Source organism: Ascidia mentula, chromosome 5 (assembly GCF_947561715.1).
Source record: "Ascidia mentula chromosome 5, kaAscMent1.1, whole genome shotgun sequence".
Lineage (NCBI taxonomy): Eukaryota > Metazoa > Chordata > Ascidiacea > Phlebobranchia > Ascidiidae > Ascidia > Ascidia mentula.
The window spans coordinates 14,018,884-14,029,927 of NC_138570.1; the positions used below are offsets into that span (position 1 = coordinate 14,018,884).

The 11,044-nt window shown below is 36.6% G+C and overlaps 1 protein-coding gene across 2 annotated transcripts; it reads left to right on the forward strand.

The window, feature by feature from the left end:
• Positions 1–5,015: 5,015 nt before the first annotated feature.
• LOC145902370 (uncharacterized) lies at positions 5,016–11,044 on the forward strand. 2 transcript variants are annotated; one of them, XM_082990308.1, is made up of 13 exons: positions 5,016–5,924; positions 6,082–6,174; positions 6,561–6,788; positions 6,975–7,103; positions 7,870–8,025; positions 8,087–8,128; positions 8,250–8,348; positions 8,413–8,542; positions 8,617–8,795; positions 8,854–8,925; positions 9,298–9,441; positions 9,711–9,773; positions 9,932–11,044. In XM_082990308.1, the coding sequence occupies exons 3-13, from the start codon at positions 6,591–6,593 to the stop codon at positions 10,499–10,501; spliced, it is 1,782 nt and encodes a 593-aa protein (XP_082846434.1). In that variant the 5' UTR covers positions 5,016–5,924; positions 6,082–6,174; positions 6,561–6,590; the 3' UTR covers positions 10,502–11,044. The 2 variants fall into 2 exon arrangements, with proteins under 2 accessions (XP_082846434.1, XP_082846433.1); XM_082990307.1 differs by having other exon boundaries at positions 5,016–5,404.

The following is an 11,044-nucleotide window of genomic DNA, read 5'->3' on the forward strand; positions in this document are numbered from 1 at the left end:
ACAATTTTGGTTACTGGAACACAATTTTAGTTTCCAGAACACAATTTTTGTATTGGGAACAGAATTTTTGTTTCTGGAACACAACATTCGGTGCGGGAACACAGTTTTCGTTATTGGAACGGAATGTTTGTTACGGGAACACAATTTTCGTTACTGGAACACAATTTTCATTTCGGGAACACAATTTTAGTTTCGGGAACACAAGTTTCATTACTGGGACGAAATTTTCGTGACGGGAACCAATTTTCGTTTCGGAAACACAAGTTTCGTTACGGGAACAGAATTTTCGTTTCGGGAACACAGTTTTCGTTATTGGAAAAGAATGTTTGTTACGGGATCACAATTTTCGTTTCGGAAACACAAGTTTCGTTACTGGAACGAAATTTTCGTTTGGGAAACACAAGTTTCGTTACTGGAACTCAATTTTCGTTTCGAGAACACAATTTTTGTTGCAGGAACGAAATTTTCGTTACGAGAACACAATTTTTGTTACGGGAACGAAACTTTCTTTTCGGGAACGAAATTTTCGTTACGGAAACGAAATTTTCGTCACGGGAACGAAATTTTCGTTTCGGGAAAGGAAATTTCGTTACTGGAACAGAATTTTCCTTTCGGAAACACAATTATCTTTACGGGAACACAATTTTCTTTACGGGAACGAAATTTTCGTTTCGGGAAAGGAAATTTCTTTGCGGAAACAGAATGTTCGTTACTGGAACACAATTTTCGTTTCGGGAACAAAATTTTCGTTACGGGAACAGAATTTTCTTTACGGAAACGAAATTTTCGTCACGGGAACGAAATTTTCGTTTCGGGAAAGGAAATTTCGTTACGGGAACAGAATGTTCGTTTCGGAAACACAATTTTCGTTACTGGAACACAATTTTCGTTTCGGAAACACAATTTTCGTTAGTGGTAAACAATTTTCGTTTCGAGAACACAATTTTTGTTACGGGAACTAAATTTTCATTACGAGAACAGAATTTTCCTTTTGGAAACACAATTATCTTTACGGGAACACAATTTTCTTTACGGGAACGAAATTTTCGTTTCGGGAAAGGAAATTTTGTTACGGAAACAGAATGTTCGTTACTGGAACACAATTTTCGTTTCGGGAACGAAATTTTCGTTACGGGAACAGAATTTTCTTTACGGGAACGAAATTTTCGTTTCGAGAACACAATTTTGGTTACTGGAACACAATTTTAGTTTCCAGAACACAATTTTTGTTTTGGGAACAGAATTTTTGTTTCTGGAACACAACTTTCGGTACGGGAACACAAATTTCGTTTCGGGAACAGAATTTTCGTTTCTGGAACACAATTTTCGTTACGGAACGAAATTTTCGTGACGGAAACACAATTTTCGTTTCGGAAAAACAAGTTTCGTTACGGGAACAGAATTTTCGTTTCGGGAACACAGTTTTCGTTATTGGAACAGAATGTTTGTTACGGGAACACAATTTTCGTTACTGGAACACAATTTTCATTTCGAGAACACAATTTTAGTTTCGGGAACACAACTTTCGTTTCGGAAACACAAGTTTCATTACTGGGACGAAATTTTCGTGACGGGAACACAATTTTCGTTTCGGGAACACAAGTTTCGTTACGGGAACAGAATTTTCGTTTCGGGAACACAGTTTTTGTTATTGGAACAGAATGTTTGTTACGGGAACACAATTTTCGTTACTGGAACACAATTTTCATTTCGGGAACACAATTTTAGTTTCGGGAACACAACTTTCGTTTCGGAAACACAAGTTTCATTACTGGGACGAAATTTTTGTGACGGGAACAGAATTTTCGTTTCGGGAACACAGTTTTCGTTATTGGAACAGAATGTTTGTTACGGGAACACAATTTTCGTTACGGAACGAAATTTTCGTGACGGAAACACAATTTTCGTTTCGGAAACACAAGTTTCGTTACGGGAACAGAATTTTCGTTTCGGGAACACAGTTTTCGTTATTGGAACAGAATGTTTGTTACGGGAACACAATTTTCGTTACTGGAACACAATTTTCATTTCGGGAACACAATTTTAGTTTCGGGAACACAACTTTCGTTTCGGAAACACAAGTTTCATTACTGGGACGAAATTTTCGTGACGGGAACAGAATTTTCGTTTCGGGAACACAGTTTTCGTTATTGGAACAGAATGTTTGTTACGGGAACACAATTTTCGTTACTGGAAAACAATTTTCATTTCGGGAACACAATTTTAGTTTCGGGAACACAACTTTCGTTTCGGAAACACAAGTTTCATTACTGGGACGAAATTTTCGTGACAGGAACACAAGTTTCGTTACGGGAACAGAATTTTTCTTTCGGGAACACAATTTTCGTTACTGGAACAGAATGTTTGTTACGGGAACACAATTTTCGTCACTGGAATACAATTTTCATTTCGAGAACACAATTTTCGTTTCTGGAAAACAATTTTCGTTTGGGAACACAACTTTCGTTACGGGAGCAGAATTTTTATTTCGGGAACACAATTTTCGTTTCGGAAACACAACTTTCGTTTCGGAAACACAACTTTCGTTACTGGAACGAAATTTTCTTCACGGGAACACAATTTTCGTTTCGGAAACACAAGTTTCGTTACTGGAACAGAATTTTTGTTTCGAGAACACAGTTTTTGTTGCAGGAACGAATATTTCCTTACGAGAACAGAATTTTTGTTACGGGAACGAAATTTTCGTTACGAGAACAGAATTTTACTTTCGGGAACACAACTATCGTTACGGAAACACAATTTTCTTTGCGGGAACGAAACTTTTATTACGGGAACGAAATTTTCGTTGCGGAAACGAAATTTTCGTCACGGGAACGAAAATTTCCTTTCGGGAAAGGAAATTTCGTTACGGGAACAGAATGTTCGTTTCGGTAACACAATTTTCGTTACTGGAACGTAATTTTCGTTTCGGAAAAACAAGTTTCGTTACTGGAACGAAATTTTCGTTTCGGAAACACAAGTGTCGTTACTGGAACAGAATATTTGTTACGGGAACACAATTTTCGTTACTGGAACACAATTTTCGTTTCGAGAACACAAATTTTTGTTACGGGAAAAGAATTTTTGTTTCCAGAACACAATTTTTCTAATGGGAACGAAATTTTCGTTTCGGGAAAAGAAATTTCGTTACTGGAACACAATTTTCATTTCGAGAACACAATTTTCGTTACTGTTACACAATTTTCATTTCGAGAACACAATTTTCGTATTGGGAACACAATTTTCATTTCGAGAACACAATTTTCGCTACTGGAACACAATTTTCGTTTAGAGAACACAAATTTTTGTTACGGGAAAAGAATTTTCGTTTCCAGAACACAATTTTTCTAATGGAAACGAAATTTTCGTTTCGGGAAAGGAAATTTTGTTGCGGGGACACAATTTTTATTTCGAGAACACAATTTTCGTTACTGGAACACAATTTTCATTTCGAAAACACAATTTTCGTTACTGGAACACAATTTTTGTTTCCAGAACACAATTTTTGTAATGGGAACGAAATCTTCGTTTCGGGAAAGGAAATGTCATTACATGGACTAAAAAAAGCAGTAGCTTTTTATTACAGGATTAGCCTGGCTTATAAATCAGGAAAATATATTTCTCCCCATGGGTATCTTCAGTTTTTTCAGTAAACACATTAAATGATTTTACAAACGTCTTATTCAAATAGATTCTATTATTTTAAATAAAATGCCCGTCACTTACAACAGACTGTTTATTTTTGAAATCCTAAACCAAAAAACAACAGCGTCATTTTCCAATCATTTACATGTTGAACAGAGCAGTGATTCTCATATATGTAAGTCCAGATTTGTTATTTGTGAAATGATGAATTCGCATAGTATCGTGGGGCTTTGAGAGAATGCGAACTGTTTATTACCAACGTCATCAACGGAAGTTCCAATTCGACAGAAAACAAAAGTGAAAAACTAGTTGCTGTGAAGACACTTTTGACTTGAAGCCATACTGCGCCTGTTATGGACGACTAGGGTGAATTGGTCACAAATATAGCCATATTATTTACTCTTTTTTAAACTTACTTCATGTGGAAGAATTTGTCACAAATTATAAATGGTAACAGCGGTAAAATCCCGGTCAATGTATTTGCTAACTAAGGGTGTTTTCTGTTGTGTTATGGAGTCTCTTCGATAAAGGGATTTACATGACTTGGTTACAGAAACACATGGTCCATGGGATAAGATAGGTCATGTAGTCTTTGTTTTTCTTGCAAATAAAAAACCGGAAGAGTTGTTGAGATATAAATGGTGGAATGTGTTATACATTTGTAAAATAAGAATGTTTTACTGTGTAAATTCAACACAGCGACACAGAAAAAAGCATATTTCGCCTGAAAGCATCTTCAGTTTCTGCAACAGCCGTAGGTGACACACAGCAACAAAGAAGTTAAGTTACTTAAAGCAAAAGTCGGTGTACGTACATAGGCTATAAAATAAAACGTATAAACTATAATGTCATAAATGTAAGGGAAAGATAATAATATAAATTAAGCAATTTATTTCTCAAGTACAACACAAATCAATATTTGTGGTCATGCAAAAATCATTCGTTTGAAAGACCTTTACATACAATTAAGTGTCCAAGCACACTTTTATACTAAAAACGGAATGGGTTTAGGTCCAATATCTCAACTATAGGCGGCTAAGTCGATTTAAGCTACAATGCAGACCGCCGTTATTTGGCTTGACTGTCCTCAGTCATATTGAGTTAATTATCTCATAAAGCATAGAATTGCTTTATTGCTAGATACAAATGCAAGTAAGGTTATAGGACATTGGGTAGTGAATATATATCGTCTGTTGCTTACTTAACACTATGTTCGTGTTGCGCGGAAATTTTTTTAATGTACCGTAGAGTAAAATTGCAACTATTCAGTGAAACTTTCTGCTCCACTGAATTTATGTTAGCAGCACTCATGTGGAGTCGTGGTTGTGAAGCTTGTGTGAGACATTCTTTGTGTCGCTACGTTCACAGATGTTTAGTGGTAGTTGGTAGGAGTTAAATTATTAGTTACAAATAAGTAAGAAGTTCGGAATCACTTGAGTTTGGCTTCGAATGTATATATTTATTGTTATGTTATATTTATCGGTTCGTATCATGTCAAAGCCAACGATTCATCATAAAGTAAAGTTAGGCGAATTGTAAACACAAATACTATTTGGGACAATATCATTTAGTAAACGTGTGTAGTCGGAAGATGTACATGAAAGATGAGAAACATGCTGCGTACTTCAAACAGAGTGGTGCGAAACGCCCTGGATAGTTGTTGGAAACGGTTGCGAATAACTTCAAAGCCTTCATGCGAAAGGGGAGGTTCTATTTAGTTCCTCCTTAAACCGAAACTGAAATGCGGAACTGTTGACTGGTAGGCTTCATCAAATAAAGAAAATTTGGATGGTCTATCAAATAGAAAAATCTTGTGCTATGTCATGGTGAAGAATTGATTAAAGATTGGGATAGGTTTTTGGTTTAAAATGGTAACTTTTGCAGTTCAAACAAGACTGCTCTTCTGGCATAAATTTTCGTACTTTATTCTCCCGACGTTTCGTCTGCCATACAGCAAGACTTCATTAGGGTTTAACACAACAATTCAAGCGTGAAAAACACAGCATTTAAAAGCACAAAAAGAAAAAAGGGACGTGTTAACCCCGCTTGTAGGATCACGTGTTGGGGGCGAAACAAACTGCGGGAGGCGCAGCAGTTACAAGTTGTTGTAAACTGCCGGAACATATACACATTGTTCATTATCGTTAAAACATCCGCTGTTTTTGTGGATGTGGAGCGTCTCAAGAAAGATCCAAATCTTTCTCAACAACTTGTGCTTTATCGAAGACAACTTCGGGTCCAAGTGTCACCGAATGCTTGGTCAACGCTCTGGCCTTTCGGTGCGAAGTTACGGCGGTGCTTTTTTAATATTGTTTTGAAAGCCCTCTTGTTTTTTCGCCGATGTACATGCGATCGCAGTCTTTGCGGGATATCATTTTGTGTGGTTCAAGTCCGCATTGTGGTGTTAAACCCTAATGGAATCTTGCTGTATCGCAGACGAAACGTCGGAAGAATGAAATGTACGTTTAAGTAACGCCCGAAGAGCAGTCCTGCTTGAATTGTCGTATGCCTAGCAGCAAAAGTAACACGGTAACTTTTGCATTTTGTTTGCAACCAGATGTAATATAATAAAAGCCCAATAAAATTGTTGTGAAATATGAAGGTAATGTGCTGTTTTTAGTTGGTGTTTTGTTATTACGGTTGACATATGTTAATCCAGTATCACTACACAGTGATTTATGAGCATGTCTGTAGTCTAAAGCGACGTCCTGACTAAAATGAACAACCATTCAAAAAATAAACAAAGAAATTTATATATAGTCTAGGGCCTCGATTTCACCAAATAATCTGTCTCCACCTCTACAGATATGATTGAATGCCTGAAGCCAAATAGATGCAATTAGATACTATTCTTTGATGTCGGAAAAATCATTGATTTTTATCAAAAATTATAATTTTACGCCTCGATTTTGCAGAAAACGTAAATGTAGGTTACACATTTAAACATGTTGGAAACGCGACGACTAACAAACGATGAACTGGTGTTTCAACCCGATGTTCTGGAAGAAATTATCAAGAAATGGAAGTTACTCGACATTCCAGTTGCAATCTACTCCATAGTTGGACCGACGAGAACTGGAAAGTCTTACCTTCTCAACATCTTGATATATCTACTAAACAAATATCACACAAAAACTAAGAAGGTGAGGTACGGCACCACGTTTGGTTTTAAACTTCACACTGTTTGCATTTTTATCAAGTTTTTCTTCTTACTTGGCACTCGCTTTTCAACCATTATTGGGTCGACCGTAGTTACCAATTTTTCTTTTTGACCAAATTTAACTAAGAAATCTAATAAAATTACGCCTTGCAAACATTTTATTGTCTAGGGGGATAAAGGAAATGAAGATTTTGAAATACCTCAAGTATTTGATTCCATCCACCAGACTTCCTCTGTTACAAAAGGAGTTTATATCACATCCGAACCAATCTTCGTGAAGGCAGAGGGTGGAAATAAGGTACTGCAGTGTTAGTAATCTGCAATATAGCCTTAATAAAGGTCGTCTGACCTGTTACCTAGTTAATTGTATTTTAAAACCAGCAGCTCCTCAGCTGGTAACGGGCAGAAATTATTTCGATATAACAATTTATCAATTAGACTTGTGGGATTAATCCCAAAGTCGGCAAAACCTTGCGAGTCTCATAAACACATGTATACCGGAACGGTAGAATCAGTTCAACCGGAATGGAATGCAAGGGGTAGTAAAATAGTGAATCGACTCTGGATTCGAACCTTGACTCGACCCCGTACAAATAGCAAACGCGGGTCAGTCACGTGACTCGACTGTTCAGATTGAATGCGTTCTATAGTGAGGCATCAGACTGTAAAGCTTTTTTAAATAACATGAACATAAGTGCGGTGGAGAAAACAAAATAAACACCCAGTGTCCAGTGAACAATCAAACACGTTTGGCAGAAACATCTCTTTTTGCACATGGGAAAATTTAATTATAATTGATTAAATTTGCACGATGAGTATGTTTTCGCAAAATAGACGATTACGCCAGTGTTCATTCTTGTTGCATTCGATTTGGTCAAGCACATTTCCATAAACCACTTATATACAAATAACATACGATTGAAATGTATCGATGTCCGCTGCACACTTACGGAATACATAAAATATACGTCAACCAGCAGTATGTAGTTCAATTTATTGCCATATTTTATATAAATCGCGGGAACTATTATGCAGCATGTTCTTATAACATCATGTATCCACAGGTTGCTGTTTTCTTTATGGACACAGCTGGCAACGAAGCAGGAGACCCAATCGAATGCAAAGAAGCTGAAATTTTCACCATAAGCTCAACACTTAGCTTCATGCAGATATATAACACCAAATATCGTTTGGGTTACAGAGATGTTGATTCTTTCACTGTATGAGAAATTAGTTTGTTGATATGTGTATAGGTCCTAACATCGAAACTTTTTTGTGCAGGCCCTTACATATTTTTCCAATACGATGACAAACGTTTCAGAGGTAAGCTGGTTAGCATTGTATTAACAAAAGGTATACGAACACTATAGTGTTCGCTGTTATTGCTGTATTCATTTCATGCAATAGAAAACATACTGTTCACCAAATACTGCATAAATTACAGATATATGAAAACCCCAAACTGGTATATTTCCTGATCAGAGATTGGGAAAATCCTCAAGAGTACAGCTTTGGTCATGGTGGTGGAAAAGAATATTATGATGTGAGCTAACTACAGTTGCATGATCTACAAGCGAAATCAATAAATAATAAGTTTATTTCCAAAGAATGTATCCATGCAGCCAGGAAACAGCTTGCAATGTGAATATTTAAGCAAATGCTTTTCTACACCAAATTGCTTTCTCCTTCCTCGTCCAGGTGGTAAAGTTGCAACAACTAACTCGAAGCTAAGAAGTGGTGAGTGATGCGAAATGAGTTTCATTTGTGTGTGTATTCACAATCCACATCTAAATTGTCAACAATCGTTTCAGCTATAAAGAAGAAAATGTGGGATATGGTTGAGGAATTATACGAGATCCTAATTTCATCAAACATTGAACAAAGCACTTTGGAAGCACCAACCGGCAAAAAACTCCTGCAACTTTCAAAAAATCTGGCGGAGAAAATTATTTCACCAGAAAGAATTTCAGCACCGAAAATCACTTTCAAAGTGACGAAAAAAAAACATTTACATTGTGTAATTTAAATCTCACTTTATATGTTTGCAGGACTATGCTGATTATCACATGAAACTTAAAGTGTCAATGTGCTTTGCTCATTACAAATCACAAATGATGGATGTAAGTATACAAAGGCTGTTTCTTTCATATCCCTAAAATGCATAAAACACTGCAGCGGTATGGCAAAATGTTAGTTAATTGTTTTGTGAAAAATCTTGAGGAAAGTATTACTCTAACATAAGAAACTGCAGCAAATATTTGCCCTAACATTAAATACTATTTTACCTATATTTCAGAGGACAAAGATACTGGCCCATATTGCAAAAATCTGACCAGTTAAACCGTTCATGATGATGGCAAAGATTTTGTCGAAACTTTCTAAAAAAACAAATAAAACATTTGATTGTTTTCTGCAGTACGGGACAGTTTGATTGTCTTCAGAAATACTGCTTAATATGAAATGTTTGTAATAAACAGCAAAACTTTTCTTAGTTTAAAGAAAGAAAAGGCAAGTCTTTGAAGTTACGACACGAATGTGCTGATGAAGAAGCAAAGCAAATGATTAGGAGGGATTTATTCACTAACCATGATTTGTATATTGGATTGTTAGAAGAACAAATTTCAATAGAATTTGAGGTGAATTATTAACAAATGTAAGACCTCCAGTATTTATTTGTAATGTTTTGGTCATGTTAATCATTGCGACAGTAAACAACATGAGTTTTTTTAGCTGCAAGTATGCTGCTGACCATGGCGTTTCAAACAATATAATTTGTTCATCATCAGTGCTTATTTTGACTGAAAGCGTTGGCTGTGCCCAGCAAAGGGGCAATATTGATTTCCGATCGTTTTGTATGACCAATGAAAAAATAATAATTAACGATGCATTTCTTACTGTTTAAAAGGTGATGAATGGTTTGCATGTTGTTGAAAAATATGTGGAAGAATGGAAACAAAAAGTGGAGAAGGTAGGTAACATGTGAAGCAATTAACTGTTTATAACGCAATTTAATTTTAGTTGATACGATTCGAGTCACAAACTTATGACAGAAATATGAATTATGAACAATGAAATTAATCGATGAGGTAACTTTATTCCAACAAACTGAGGTAATTTTATTTACAGACGGGCAACCTGCTCAATACGGAAGTAAAGCAATGTTTTCTGGAGGAGGGAAGACGCTACAGGGAAGAAATATTCAGAGATATTAAAAACCCAAATGCCCAACAACAGGTTTTCAAAAGGTTAAAGGAGCGACTTGCAGAAATGTACATTACGGAAAGACAACGCAGAAAAAGAAACAAACGAGTCATTGCATGCATTGCAGCAGTCGCTGTGGGAGTGGCAGGATGTGCTTCATTGGCCGCATTACCTGCATTCCTCGCATTTGCAGCCGCTGTTGAGTTTTCCACTGTGCCTGTCGTTGCAGGTGGTTCAGTTGCTATGGGTAGCGCAGGTGGTCTAGCGACCGGTGGATTTACAGGTGTCATGACCGAAGTTTTTCCATTCCCTGACAGTGAAGAACCTCCGGATTTAGAGGAATCTAGACCTGATGATTCTGCCAACAACGCCAACGGTGAGAAGGAAGCCATGGTAGGTGATAGCCAGGAGGATACAACAGAAGTTGAAGACGAGTTTCTGCTTAGATACGATAGCAAGGTAGATGTCGAAGATATGCGTCTCATCTTTAAATGAACACTCTAACCGTTGAAACATGTATTCGTTTTTAATGTTTTTTATTCCCGCTTATATATTTTACTGATTATATTGACTTTTAGAATAGGCTCGGCCTTACTTAACAATTTGGTGTTGCACACTTAGCCAAGGTTGTGACGCGAAAAGATTGAGAATGAATGTTTTAAATCCGTTTAAATAATCTTAATAAATCATCTAGCTGTTAGACGGCTCTTCTACCAAAAAATAAATGTAATGAAACTGAAATGTAAAATAAAAAATAAAAGTGGTTTCGATCTCGCTTCCAATGCGGTGTTAATTTCCAAGCGATATTAGTTTCCTTGCGACGTTTGTGTTCTCATGCGATATTATCGGTCACGTCCGGTTTTCCTTGTGAAAAGCCCATAATGTCATTGAGCATCGGTGTGTCCTTTATTAAATGTTTACTGAGCGTTAGTCTTTGGACAATTCTTCCTTTCAGAACTCCAAAACCGCCTCGCTCCTTTCCAGTGTATGTATGAAGTGTCTGGCTTTTTTGTGTAACTCTGTTCTTCACTTAGCTTT